General features: G+C 36.8%; 1 protein-coding gene across 3 annotated transcripts in view; it reads right to left on the bottom strand.

Moving 5' to 3' along the window:
- Positions 1-15,176, bottom strand: part of dlgap2b (discs, large (Drosophila) homolog-associated protein 2b) — a 90,642-nt gene extending 75,466 nt beyond the window's left edge. Inside the window, exons 1-2 of one of the 3 annotated variants that reach the window (XM_059513172.1) lie at positions 14,962-15,176; positions 14,394-14,448 (exon numbers count right to left, since the gene is read on the bottom strand). In XM_059513172.1, coding sequence (XP_059369155.1) covers positions 14,394-14,448; positions 14,962-14,979 — 73 coding nt within the window. In that variant the 5' untranslated portion in view covers positions 14,980-15,176. Of the gene's footprint in view, positions 1-2,847; positions 3,405-14,393; positions 14,449-14,727; positions 14,765-14,961 lie in introns of those variants that run through there. The other 2 variants (XM_059513173.1, XM_059513174.1) reach the window with 2 other exon arrangements.
- Positions 15,177-15,509: the final 333 nt, after the last annotated feature.

The following is a 15,509-nucleotide window of genomic DNA, read 5'->3' as shown; positions in this document are numbered from 1 at the left end:
TGCCTTGACACCCAACAGCTGAAACGGTGGGAAACACTGCACTGCAGCACGGCACTAATGTATACAGCATCCAGGAAACCCCCTCTTGTGTGCACTGAATACTAATGAGCACGATATGATTGGCTAGCACTGATGTACGACCCGTGTTCTCAAGCAAAGCCAGGTCAGGTCATATATATAAATATATGGCTTGGATGCTCTTATGAAGTTTCCTAGAAAGGAAAATCCAGCAGCCTCTTGTACAGTGAAAGAGTAGAGAGGAGGTACCACGGTACAGTGAGGTAATCAGAAGGTATTACCATGATCTTGTAATATTTAATATGGTACTGTATGATCACTTTATTGATATAAAATAGTATTTGCAAAGCACACCAATCTATTTCAAAGAATACCATGGAATTACTTGTATATAAAAAAACATTGTACTCATTGCTTTTGCATTATGAATATGTATATTTATAAATATCCAAAGCGACTTACATTGCTCTATGGTTCTTGTAATTAAAAACACAAACTATAGTTGAGTTACTATTAAAACAAAACAGAAAAGTTTACATGACGATCTACTAACCAAAATAATATAAATAAACTATATAATATATGATTTAATAAACAATTTTATAAAAATTGGATATAAAACTAAAATATATAATAACAATAATATATCATTATTAATTTTTTATTTAATAATGGTATTATTAATAAATATTATTGAATAAATATATCATTAATAAATTATTTAAAATTAATCATAAATAAAGTGTACACACACATACTGTATGTATATATATATATACTATAGTTGAATCAATCAATCAAATTAATAAATTATTCAATCAATCAATTCATTTTAAACCATATTAATTACACATACCAAACTGACAAACTTATTTGCACGTGCAATTGACACACATTACGTGATAATCAAAGAGTGATCATTTGGTCACACTACTCACTGGAAAAAGTAGTTGTTTCTGAAAAACAAGTCGATACTAAAATAATAGCAGCTTTCACTGACGTGTGTTTGTGCACACATGCTCTGTGGAGAGCTTTCAAATCTCAAATCTAAATTGTAGATAAAAAGAATTAATAAAAAAAGATTTGTGAATTATACCTTGCAATTTACAATGAAACTAAATGAAAGGTTTGGCATTTTCCCATTATTGTAGCACCAATGAAACCTGACACTATCAACACCAAGGTCATGGGTTCGATTCCCAGGGAATGTAACGAAAACTTTTATGCTTATGCATCTAGCAGCCACTTTTATCCAAAATGAGTCACAATAGAAGAACTAAAGCAATTTGTAACCGAATGTGACTGAAATTGTATATTTAAATATTTACTTGAGTATTTTTGTCCATGCAATGAAAGTCAACAGGGTCTAGTGCTATTTGGACACAACAGGTTTTAAAGAACATGAGGGTCAGTCATTGATGAAGAATTTTTATTTTAGGGGAACTACACCTTTAAGTAGCAGTTGCTAATTTTAGTTAGTGAACCCCAACACTGCAATAGTATGCATCCTAAAACCACTGTACTGCAATGGTACAGTACATGTCCAAAACATGGTGTTACTATGGTAAATGTAAAAAAACCTGACTGTAACATGGTATGTGTTCAAAAATAAATAAATGCAAGTATATTGCACTACCATGGCGCATGTCCAATACAAACATGGTATTATATGGTTCATTCCAAAGAGAGAATAAAATAAATTATTACTGTAAAAAAAAAAAAAAAAAAAAAAAAACCTTGGTAATATGTATTACTTTTTGTTCTTGGCAGTCTACTTAATTTTTGTGCAGTTTTTAAAGTTTCATTGTGTGCGTAACATGCACATATTTTTTTTTATATATATTGCATGTATGACTTTTCATTTTTGGTTTAATTTTCATTTCCTGCATCACACACTACGATCCATGCAGGTGAGAACATTGTGTTTCCGGCTGGTCTGAGTCGTGATTGAGTGTGTGCTTGAGATTCTGAGCACTATCTGTTAGAAAAGCACAGGTCCAGCGCAACACACACACACAGAGTCTTCAATCTACAAAAGCTTCTCCTGCGAGATACACAATAACAGAGGTAGAGCGGCAATATTTACACAGTCTTGCTCACTTGGACACATAATCTCATTCACACTATCACACACAGTCTAACACACACACACACACCAGCAAGTGTGTGAGAGGTGCTGATGGCTGTCAAGATGCTCGGCCCCTGCAGTGTGGAGAGTTTCGAGTGAGCTGCAGACGCAGCAGACGTTTAGCTCAGTGTATAACAGAGTGGTCAAGGGAGAATGACAGTGCGAGAAACCGTGAATCTTCATCTGTGAACCCCAGCGATAGCGTCCCACACTGCTTCACATACTGGTGGCAAGCCTGGACCATAGACAACCTCAATTCTGCCTCCTACCGTGCCACATGCAAACACACGGGTACTCAATGTGCTCCGTGTGGCTTCTGGCATGTCCTCGCGTGAAGGATGCCCCACCGTCAGGCAGCAGAGCATAAAACCACATCTCTCCACATGGAGAAGGTTGCAATATTGCTAGGCAACGTTCCTGGCCTCTCCGGTTTGAACAGAGGTACAACCTGTGCCCGCCACACTTGAGCAGATGTTAATGTCTCCATTGATTTAGAAGATCATATCACGGACACCTGTACTTAAATCCTGCATGCATAGAAACACACACACGAGATACATACCTACAGCAGTTTACACGTCAAACTGAAAAACAACAATCTAGATAAGTCCCACGCATAACACCAACTCCTCAGGACATGTTCATTCATTTCTCAGAGCAACTGGTTCTTCACGGATACGACTTGTTTGGATTGGACTTACCTCTGTGCAGGAAGCATCACATACAAGGCTTCTTCAAACCATCCCAGAAAACCAGAAAACAGTTATGAGAGAGAGAGTCAGGAAAATTCACACAGGGCTGATAGTCCAAGAAGCCTGGTTAAAAAAAATAAAATAAAAAAAACAGCTACTCTCTGTCTTTTGCCGTTTTTCCGTTGTTCCCCCCTCTCTCTCTCTCTGCTGTCTCTCTTTCCCGTCGCCTCCCCAAGAGCAGAGGAGTGGAGAGGAGAGGAGAGCCGATCTCCCCAGCGCTGGTGTTAAGCTGTGCGTTTAGAGCTCCTCTGCAGCGATCTCGGCATCTTCCACGGACTCCTCTGGCACACGGCAAAACATGGAGCCAGATACCGGATTCAGGATTCTTGATTGCCACTGGCCCCTGCTCACTCTGGAATACTTATCTGTATTCCTCTTATCTCATCTGTCATCCTATTCTGCTCTCACTGTAAATGTCAAAACCATGCCTCATATCCAATCGAGAGGAAAAATCGATCCTGTTAAAAAAGGAATCCTCTTTCTCGTATGATCAGTGATGATGATGGTGATGATGTCACTGTTTCCGTTTTTTTTTTCATTTCTGCATCACTGTCACCACAGATGGAAGAGGACGCAACCTGAGATGGACAAATTAGGAAGCCCATAATTTCCCTTTGGGAAACACATTAGTGCACAGGAGAGATGCTAATCACTAGGTTGTTAACAATTACAATGTGCGCTGGAGAGAAAAAAAAAGGGAAAAAAAAGAATAGATTGTCTTGACAAGCTTATTGTAGGATCTAATTTTAAAACAGAATTCAGCTGATTACAGGGTCTGCTGCTAATATGAGCGCAGGTTTGCATCTAACTGTTAGCTTAGCATTGAACTTCTGTACTCTCTTCAATTATACTTCGGTTAAACTACATGTGCTACTATTTTTGCTTCACAAAATATTTTGGTAGTGCTGGGAAGTATATCTGTAAAAACATGCCTATACAGTATGTACAAACCTTTTGAATGTTAGTGTCACGTAGAGCACTTCATGTATGGATTTTCTAACGCAGTAGGTTTTCTCAGAAGGCCACCGATACAGCGTTGCACTTGCAAGGTGAAGCACTTAAGTACGAATCCTGTGAAACTACATTTTGACCTGTGTATAAACAAGTAAAAATAGTACAGTACAGTTGCATCAATGATTGTGTTTTCATATCACTTTTGCTTTCGTAAACACTCTCTGGTAGATTTAGGGTTGGGTTTGGTGTAGCGGGTTTGCTTTTTTCTAAGACGATAGAGCATTAGCCTTTTAGCGACACTCTGCATACATTTGAATTCTGAAGCACCACAATACGTGCCTGTACCAATGGAATAAAAATGTGGCCACATGTTTTAGCGCCACTTACTGAACAGTTAATCTTTGAAAATGTGCAGTAAGGTATGCGTTTTACTGCCTTAAATGTTCATTTAATCTGGAAAGTGTAAGAGTTTTGCAAAAATGTAGGTAGAGGCACATTTTTCAAGAATCTGTTTATTTTATATAACATAAAATATGTCCAAAACATGTCCAAATTAATTTGCTATTGATTTGTCTATACTTCCATTCATTCCAATGTATGTCTACTATCTTAGCATTGAACTTCTGTAGTAACTTTAATTATGCAAATTTGGGCGACCAGAAGTGCAAACACTTGTAGAGAAGCTCTGCGTTGCATAATTATTATTTTTATTATTATCTTTTTTATGAAGTTTAATAAAACTCTGACACATTATTTGCTTTGTGAGGCATAACCTTGTAGTGTTACAAGACAGTGAAGTCATTGGTATATTTTCACATATTGAATTTATTATACTAGGTATTTATGATGAAAGAATTCAAACCCTTTCAATGACTTAAGTGACAGCGGCAGTGAATAGTGAGTAGAGTGAATGGATGAATTTTTGAACACAATATGTATGGATGTGTAAAGTACAATACTGCCTGTGACTCTTTTATTGCCTGATGTACCTCATAAGTTCAGTTCCAAGACAGAATGTCATAAACACTTTTTCTTTCTCCTTTTCCAAACTGACAGCTACTGAACACCAGTCTCTTGGCATTGTTCTTGGCTTTTGCCATTACTATGGCAACCGATGTATATATACTAGACGTTGATTGCATTGTCTGAACAAATGGACTTGATTCATCACTTCCAAAATGACAGCGTGGGCAATCAGTCCTGCCAATCAGATTTTAAAAACAAATTAGAATCGGATGCAGTGTGAACAAAGCACTTGGTATCCTCTTCAAAAGCAAAGCAAAGAAACGTTGATTCTTAGAAGGCAATGACAGACAAAAGGAGACACTTCAAGATTACATAACATTCCAGTGAGCTTCACCAAGACCATTTGGACTTTGGTGGGTGTGAATGCTTACATGAGTCCTTGACCATTTCACAAGAGTCTGTTGGGATACATCCTTGAACCGAGAGAAATACACAAGAATGAGAAGCAAGTTGTTCATCTCAAAGAAACCTAAAATTAGACAACTGGAACAGTTTTTGATTGACAGTGTAAGGCAAGCTCCTTTCTGAATCACATGACCACGCTACATAAATAAATGTATATGTATACAAAAATTTAGTATGTCCAAATACTCAATGCCCAACCGTTGAACTATTTCTGAAGAGATTCCAATGTATGCATCCATTTGACACTTTACCATCCAATAAGGCCATGGGAGAAAAAAATGGTAATATTTGGAAATGGCAGGAAGTATCAACTCTGTGGATGTCTGTTACAGCCCGAGGTGTTTTGTATTTATCCACTAGGTGAAGTTGTTCCATGATCTGGCCTCCTCCACAGCTTGAGTATAGGACAGGTGTGCCGTTTTACCTGTAATTTTGTTTGGGATAAAACCTAAGGACATGGACTGCGGGCGTTGATCCTTTCCTCTTCAGCCCTGGATTGTTTTTTCTTTATAACTTTACTCATATTTTTGTATTATTATTTGATTAATTTCTGATTAAAAGTTTACATAAACTTTATTCATATTCTTGGCCTCCCTAGTGGTTGTAACAATGTCATAGGTCACATGATATTCCAAAATGTTGATGATGTATCAGAGTTGGTCTTAACACTGCAAGATACCAACTTTGTACAGTAGGCTCTACCATTTGAGAAATCGCAACAGTCAACTTGGATTGAGTGCCTTGATAACAATTCACATTAGAGCCTTGACGGCACTGAATTTCTGTCAGAGCTGGCGACAGTCAATCATTGTTTGTAGAAATTACAGGAATGAATGAGAAGTGCAACATGACTTTCACTTATTTTTCACAAATTTGTCAGTGTAAAAAATAGGTCAATCCAAAACAAATGTTTAATTTGTTTAATAGCAAACATGTTGAAGATTAGCTAAAAGACCATCAATTCATTAAACGATAGGCTTGTTTTCCCACAAAAGCAGTTTAGGAAGCACACTAAATCCTCTCCTATATTGATATCCATCCAAAAAAGGCTTCTGATTTCTTTCCCTGCATGCCGCAGTGTCAGGGGCCATTCACACAAAAAGACTTTCCCATAGTTTTTCTATGTAAACATGCAATAGAAGGATTTGTTTTGACCATAGTGCTCACATCTCGCGCAACATCTTGTGAATGAAAGTGATATTAAAAAACAGCATTTAACACATTTAAAGAAAGTTCAGCTTTAAAAAAAAAACACTTGGTCTTGAGGTCTTATGTTTTTTCCCCATTCCCATGACCACGTCTCAGATTTTTCAAAACACCCTTCGGCTATGCTTTTTTTTATTCTTTGCTAACATTGAAGGCTTACCATAAAGCAGCTCTATATTTACGCATTGCATTCATCCAACACGCACCACAGAGAAATACTTCAGTTCATGAACCGAATTTAGTTTGGTGACGACAGCAGTGGATCCTTGTTTGGAAACAACACTAAACATTTACAATTACACTGAGTTCAGCGGCAAGTCAGTTTCATAGTACATTCCTCTAAAGTTTGGTGAAAACTTGGAGCTTTGTCACACATTGTTGAGAGGTGTTTTTGGTTCACTGGATGATAGGCTACCTCACTGTCATATAAGACAGCATTGGCCTTCTGAATGCCCACTGCAGCCAAACCTTCCTCAACAAAATCGACTGCCTGTCAAGTTATCTGTTCCTTGACTAACACTTATAGCATAAACTGACTGTTACAACCACTAGAGTGCTTCACATGAACAAAGTCTGTAGTTTGGTTAAATATAACCTTAGTTCAAGACTCTGCTGTTTGTTTTCAAGGAACAAAAGCGTGAGTTTAAACCGAGAGACTGTTGCTGAGTACTGTCTTAACACCTACGGTTCAGACTCATTAGCTTCATTAGCATCAGGGTGTGTTTACACTCCCACCTTGCCAAATATATCATTAACACTCCTTATGAAGATCACATTCACTTTCACAGGCAGCAAAAAGGTGCATTAGAAATGTTAAAATGCCCTTAAGGTGTCACATTTTCTTTACTTTGTGATTTAAAATGAATAAACCGTTTTGACTGGTAGGGTGTGTGTGGGTGTCTGAGACATCTCATGACAGCCTCCCCTTCAATGTGATTCGCTTCATTTATTCAGAGGGCAGATCTATCGGGCTGCTCATTATTTTGCTGCTGCATCCCATTTGAATAAGGTGAATCGTAATCACAGCAGAGGGCAAAAAGTGGGCCTTTCGGGTAACTACTTGCTGTTACCATACACAGCTCAAGGACAATGCATTATTGGACTGATCATCTTGCTTTAGTGGAATTCCAATGGACTAATTAAAATGATAATTGTGTTTCTCTTTGGAACACTTGACTCTAATTGGTCAATTACAACATTCAAATATATTAGGGCGGCATGTTTAATCAAAATCAAACCGAATTTGCGATATGGCTTAGTGTGAGTATCAAATCACTGAACTGAGAACAGTATTTTTCAGACATGTCTGAAATGTGAACTGCCGAGGGCTTGAACCAAGCAGTTGAGATAAATGAGAAAAATTTCACGTGATTTATGTAAAGAGTGAGTTAGGTCTAGTTTAATCACTTTATATGCTGTAAACGTAAAACATCCCCATTTAATAACAACTTCACGTGACATCATTGCGTGATTTTTGGTTCTTTGACACAAACTGTCTGAAATCACCAGATCATGGAAAAAAATAATAAACTAAAAGCTTTATGGTTTAATTTTTGAAAATGAAGAAATTAAGACTTCAATGCTTTAAAATGCTTTAAAAAAAATTATATATATATATATATATATATATATATATATATAATAGGGCTGTCAATTGATTGACATCTTTTTATGTGAGTAACCGCGATTAATCACATACTTCATGAAATTAAGCATAGACTATTTATCTTGTGTCAAATATTTATTTTGTCATCATTTGATATATCTAGCAATGTAAACCAAAAGATTGAAGGGTGATTCTCAAAAATCTGTATTTTTTGCAAGCTTTTTTTCAAGATAAATTCAGATGTCTTTCCAAAAAAGGCCACTTCAAACTCCAAAAGTACACCAAAGGAGCCCACATAAGCACATATGAAAGAAAAAAATCTGAATTTTATAGGATGTGTACAGTGCAACAGCAAAGAGCTTTTTTACATATCAGAGAAGTCAAGTTACGATACCAAACAGGACCACATGGAGAAGCAAAAAATAAATAAATAAACCGACCGCCTGCTGACTGCATATATCTACTACAGTACACGGATCCATTCAGTATAACTAAACACAGCAACATACACATGACAAATAAAAACATTATTGTATATGTGTGGTGGGAACAACGTGAATGTACGGAAATGTCTGTGCTTGTGCATAAATACAATGTGCGATCAGCGCACCAAGAGCACTCGTACACACATTATTATAACGGACTCACGAGTGCTTACTGTACAACTTCTGTACGTCACTGCAATCATCTTTACCTTGATAATATTTTGTTGATTTTGATTGCTTACATTGTCCTCATTTGTAAGTCGCTTTGGATAAAAGTGTCTGCTAAATGGATAAATGTAAATATTTATATAAATTTCAATAAATTAAATAAATGTATGCATTTAGCAGACAGTTTTATCCAAACCGACTTACAGTGCATTCAGGCTATCAATTTTTACCTATCATGTGTTCCCGGGGAATCGAACCCCCAACCTTGCGCTTGATAAACTTAACATTCAAATTAACATGAAAGCAAGAAATCTAAAAACAAAATCTAATTCAGAATGTTAACAAAAACTATAATATCATATGTACCAGTATTACTAAAATAACACTGGTACAACAAACCCCAAGCTTATTTAAAACATTTTAAATCATAACAGCAATATATACAGTATACACCTTGTGGTTTAAATTATACAGAAACCAACCGAATTCCACTGGAACTCTACTGAAACCATCATTTTGCTATCTGACATCAAAAAATAAAATGTTGTTTTACACTTTAAATACCTAAACTTAGAATGGTGTAAATATCATTGCTTTTAGATCTTTATTAAATATTGGTGGAAGCCTGTGATTGGCTGATCTGTGTGATTAAGGCCCTTCCCACTTATGTAGAGTGTGTCCAATGGAAGGTGCTGCACATGAAAATGACGTATTATAAAAGGACTGTGAATTAACATAATGCAAAATGTACGATTTGCCACCCACGGTTTGTTACAAGCTGGTTCGATGTCGTCCTGAGACTTTTTTGCTGTTTACAAAGCCTAGGGACTTTACAGAGACAGATGTGATTTCTCAAGACGCCTATTTCAGTGATAAATGACAGGTAATAGGAACACAAGGCTGATTTCACTCCGGTGCCTTTTAATTAATAGAAACTGAAATAAGAAAAAAGAAAAAAAACAATGGAGAGAAGTGTCACAAGCCGAATTCAAAAGAAAGGTCATCCACACAAAAATACCTCCACACATGCTGTACCCTGCAAATCACTTCTGTTACAGGAATCTTGCTCATTTCATTTCTTGATTTCTCTGCTTCCATCAAGTAGGTAACAACCACGGTGCAAATCATGCAATCGTCCAAATATTTTGGACTACTATAGGCGATATACAGAAAATTAGAAAAAAAATATTCTCCATATTTTGTTTCAATATCAAAAATGGCATTATAGTTGGTAATTTGATTCATTTACATTTTAATGAATCATAATGAATCTGTTTAATTAATTATTTGTTATCTCAAAATGGTCACAGTTTCCATGTGACATTTTGATATTAAAATGTTTTGAATAATTAAATATAATATTTAATTGGGTTTACTTAATAGAAAACAAAGTGGGAAAACATGCCACCTTCATTCTTAACTAGATTTTTTTTTTAGTTTATGTAATTAAACATTTACTTGGCAACAATGGCCGTTTAATCGAAATGACAGTTCATATTATTGAAAAAATAAATCTGAACAAATACACTGAAACACTACTTTCAAAGAGTTTTCACTCTGAAATTGCAAGAATATTTTGCAAATAATTATAAAGAATTGACAAGCAACACATTGAATTAAGTAGAAAGACAAAATGACATTTTCTTGTGAACCATACTCCATTAATCTTTTATTTTCAATCTGACGTTTGTTTTATTGAAGAAATAAAAAAAAAAGGTTCAATAAATGAAGAGATGCATGGAAAATAGTCAAAAAGCTGGAATATGGTGTGATTTAGATTTGCTATATTGCCCAGCGCTAGTATGGACAGTATGGAGACATGCCAAATATCAGTGTGCAGCACCATATGACCATTAGTTAGCCGTTAATAGCACCTGACCGACCTCTGGAAGAAAGCCGAGGAATAACATAAGGAGGGACACCAAAACGTGACCACTTTATTTTTATCCCAAAGGAGGAAACACATTCTGCTGTTCATTATAAGCTACATTCAATTTACTGAAAAAAACAAAAACAAAAAAACCTGTTGCAGTTCATATGTCAAATGTTGTAAATTTTACTATTTTCCTGACCCTGTAATTTGCAGAAGATTTGCCAATGCTGGCTGGAAGTGCCAGATTCTGATTGGTTATGTAGCTCCGCCCCCTTTCAGTACCACACTCGTTTGCCTACAAGTCGACTTCCTGTTTGTATATCCACAGGTAACGAATTATGAATATACTTTTAAGAAATCCCAGTCTACTGACATTCATGACATCAGCTTCGCCCGTTACAATGCACATACTAATTTCAGTTAACTCTACAATAAGTACATTCATTTAACCGCAAGTCCTTCGTCTAATTCATCTTCAACTGAACACTGATGGCTTCACCCAATTCCAGTTTCAAAGATCACGGCATATTTGTCTTCCAAAGCCCACTGACCCGCGGCTCACAGGTATCCCCAGAGGAAGATGACAGCTTCAGGGGTTCAGGAATCCCCTCAAACCAGCCGCCTCACTGTCCCCATGGGAACAGCTGAGAGATCCACTACAAGGGGCTCTTCGTCCCTGAACACATTCAGTCCAGCCAGTTGAAACTCTTGAATTGCCTGACATGAGCCTTTTTAGGGCTGGCATTCACACGGAGCCATTTTATTTGCTCCAGGGGAAGCCCAATGCTTTTCTCTCTGTATAAGGATATTGCACAAAAAAAATAAAAACCAAAAAAAGTATTAGTTTTCCTCACATTGTTTAGTTGAAACCTTTTAATATGAATCAAAAAATATTTATGTTCCCCAAAGATTCATATTTATAGTAAAGACCATACACCAGCAATTAATGACTAGCTCTAGGTGAACTATCCCTTTAACACAATGCCCAAATTTACATATCACATACAGCATTTGCAAATATGGTGTGTAAAGACATCAGTTTAAGTTCAGTTATCCAATCACATGGTCTCTTGAGACAGTCACGTGACTTTTTGACGCACATCAAGACATTAATTAAATGGGTTTACAGCGTAGTTTATGCACAAGTTTTCTCATTGGTCAAAAAAATCCTCAGAGAGCATGTGCTTTTTATGCAAATTTCATTCATGCACATCTTAGCATTTCCATTAAGCATTTTTTTATGCAATATCCCAAAATTGTATATGCGATATCCCAAAACAACAACAGCAGTTCTATAGAATAGAATAGAATAGAATAGAATAGAATAGAATAGAATAGACGAATTGCAGCATATACTGCTGTATGTCTCCCTCTGGTGGCACGATGAAACCTTATTCAGAACAATGTGTCACGTGACATTCACACAAATTCATCCATGTACAAAGTTCTAATGTATCTTGGGAAAGCAATTGATACTGCCTATTTTGCCTCATGAGCATAATTCTTTTCATCCTATCACCTGAGTTACTGGAATTTGGGACTCGTTCTGGGCAATTTGACGCAAGTCTGCTCTCCACTGCCCATCAAAATGAATTGTGTCCTAGCTAAACGTCCTCCCTGTCCTGTAGTCCCCTCACTGCTGTCCCATCCTGCTTATCTTTCTCTCTGATAAAAGTTTCTTCCCCTACAAGAGTCCTGTGCTAACTGAGCAACTTCCGTTGAGCTGAATGAGACGACGCTCAACCAAAAACATCTAAAAATGGCGCCATCTAGCGACAATAACAAACTGTCACAAACTTGCCTTGAAAACTTGAAGAAAATACAAGAATGAAACCAAACCAGATGAGTTAGCAAAATTATGACACCTCTCTGTACTTTTCAGTCTTGCACTGAACTAAATTGGTTTAACAACATGGGTTTAAGGAGTCAGATGTTGATTTGAAATGTCTTTAGAGACAAACAGCATTAACATGCGCTGTTGGCCGTGACCTCGGGAAAACGCCGAGCCATGATGAATGAATTAAAAAAAAAGGTGAACTGGTGACTCATTCTGAAATATATTCTCTGCACTCCTCTTCGTGAATGAACTAAATATTAAAGAGGGCTATTAGAAATCAGTCTGAATGCTTTCACAAAGGAGTGTTGCTGGATCTGGTTTATGAATACTGATGGTTTGTATACCGCTGAATACATAATCGGCATCAGATACTGGTTCCAACAAACAGATCGGAGCATGTTCAGGATCACCTCCAATGACATCAGCCTCCCTCGTCTCCATAGAAACAGCAGCAGGGCTCTCTCAATATTCACTGGTACACTGAAGTAAACTATAGCCATGCAGGACATTGTGGGCTGATGCACAGTCGGCTGGACAGCTTGCCAGCAATCATGTGGGCTCAAGAATTTAGAAAACTGCATACAGTGGTTCATCAGCAACCTTGAGGGTCTTTGAACCCTCACAGAGAGGGGCAAGTTAACACAGGGCACCGCGAGAGCTGATAGAAGAAGTGCCGTGATATTCTAAAGAGCTAAATTTCTCTTTCAGATCCAAAAAGCATATACATCCAATGGGCCAGCACTGTACGGATGCATTAGAAAGTCCAGTCTGATGTTTCTAATGTAACACAAATCATGCATAAGTTCATAATGGACAAAAGACATTCACTTCCAAACACAAGACAATCATCACAGTTGAACTTTAGAATAGAGAATTAGGTAAATGGCAAGGAAAAGAACAGGATCACTACAGGAAAAACTAAACGACTTCTCTCGAAGTGATTCTTTGGTGGTTTGGGCTTTTCAAAGTAAGTTTAAACTAACTCACAGAATAAATTTAAAGGAAGAGTTCCCCCAAACATTCCATTTCTGCAGTCATTCCTTCACCTTCATGTCTTAAGTCTGCGGAAGTTGGTCATGTGACTTTTTCTGCCGTTCAAAAGTTTGATATCTGCAAGTTATGTTTTATTATTATTTTTTAAACACATAAAGTGGATTATGCTCAACCAGGATGGATTTATTTGATCAAAAATACAGAAAAATAAACCGTAATATCCGGTAAAATATAATTAAAATTAGTACCCCCCCCATTTTGAATGATTTGATTTTAATTTGGTGATGCAAAGCTGAATTTTCAGCATCATTCCTCCAGTCTTCAATGTCGCATGATCCTTCAGAAATCATTCTAATATGCTGATCTGGTACAAAAAAAAAAAACCTTGCCTATTATTACCGATGCTGAAAATGTTGTGCTGTTTAGTGCAAGTTGTAATATTTTTACTGAAACCTTGATACATTTGTTCCAGGATTCTTTGCGGAATACAAAATTTAAAGGAATAGCATTTATTTGAAACAAATCTTTTGTAACTTTATGACTTCCACCTTTACGGACTTTTGGATAACAGCGTAATAAAAAGGATTAAGTGATTTTATTGTAATTTTTTTTAAAGAAAACATATACTTTCATGTAACTGTTGAACAACACCGTATTAACCAGAGATTGTTTAAGCTACGGTTTTGCACCAGTTGTATGGAGTACTTTTGATTTCGTTCTGGAGCTTCACTTTGAGTGTATGAACAAAATCCTTCTTAGAACCCTTGCTTTTGTGTTCCACATAAGAAAGTATTTCATACAGGTTTAGACCAACGGGTGAGTAAATTCTGAAATAATTTTTGTTGTGAACCGTCCCTTTAAATCCTCAAATCACTGCACATCTCTCTTTTAGTCAGGAGTTAAGACGGAGAAAGGCCCTAAATATCCCATCTTGTCTCTGACCTGGACTCTTGTCAAGGAAAAGGCAGCAATGTGTCTGCAGGATCCATGGTAACACCTGTAGCAGATGGAGAAATGAAGATGGAAATAGTACAATGGAGTAAATTTCACACAGAGAGACAATCGGTGAAGGAAGAGGATGAAGAGATAAGATAAAACCATTTCCCAGAGACAGGGGCCATGCTAACTCAAGTTATTGACGAAAAATATAAGAATATAAAATGCATCTGCAAAAAAAAAAAAAAAACACACAACTTACTCCTTAATTAACCCTCTGCATACAAATAAATACTATTCATCACTTATTCTAGTAAAATCACACAAAGCATTGACTTACAATAAGTGAGACGCACATGACGTCATCACTGTTTAGCACTGGCAACAGCAGGTGGGTAAAAACGTTCATTAAGACTATTTATGACATCAGCAGAAACATCTGTAGTCTTTGGAAAGACACGTGAATCATTTCCCTGATCTAATGAGTTAAACGGTGTCAGTCGACCGGAGCACTAATACTGATGATTAGAAGACTACGGTTTCATTTCCATCAAATCAACGCCAGCTGCAATACCTTTTTCAGAGCGGACATTCTCCAGAGGCTCGTGGCATCGCTTCAGTCCTTGATGTGAATGTGGACTGTGTTTGTGAGCACGCAGGACCGTGCAGGTGTGTGTCAGCAGCCCATGGTTTAGTACACACACGTGTTGAGCTGCAGTGCGCTCGCATCAGCAGAAACCCCGCAGACCCTCCGACAACACACTGCTGCTGCTTTTACTGCATAGACTGCCTTATGGGGTTAGAATTGTTGCTTTATTCCAAATAAATAGATTATGATCCACAAATAAATGTAACAAGATTCACAAAAATATATCAAATTCACAAATAAATGTACAGAGTTTCACAAAAAAATATAAAACTCACAAATAAATAAAATGAGATTTGCAAATAAAAATATATATATTTACAAATGTGTTTAATGTCACAAACACAACTCTACCTGGTATTTATTTGTGAACCGCTGTCTGTGCATTTGTAAATCACTGCACGCATTTGTGGATCGGTTCCTGTGCATTTGTGGATTTGAAACACTTCTAGCGTCGACGTGCAGATAAATCCACA

The sequence above is a fragment of the Carassius carassius genome, chromosome 27 (assembly GCF_963082965.1).
Source record: "Carassius carassius chromosome 27, fCarCar2.1, whole genome shotgun sequence".
Lineage (NCBI taxonomy): Eukaryota > Metazoa > Chordata > Actinopteri > Cypriniformes > Cyprinidae > Carassius > Carassius carassius.
Note: the sequence above shows the minus strand (reverse complement) of the source record. Positions and strands in the feature narration are given on the sequence as shown.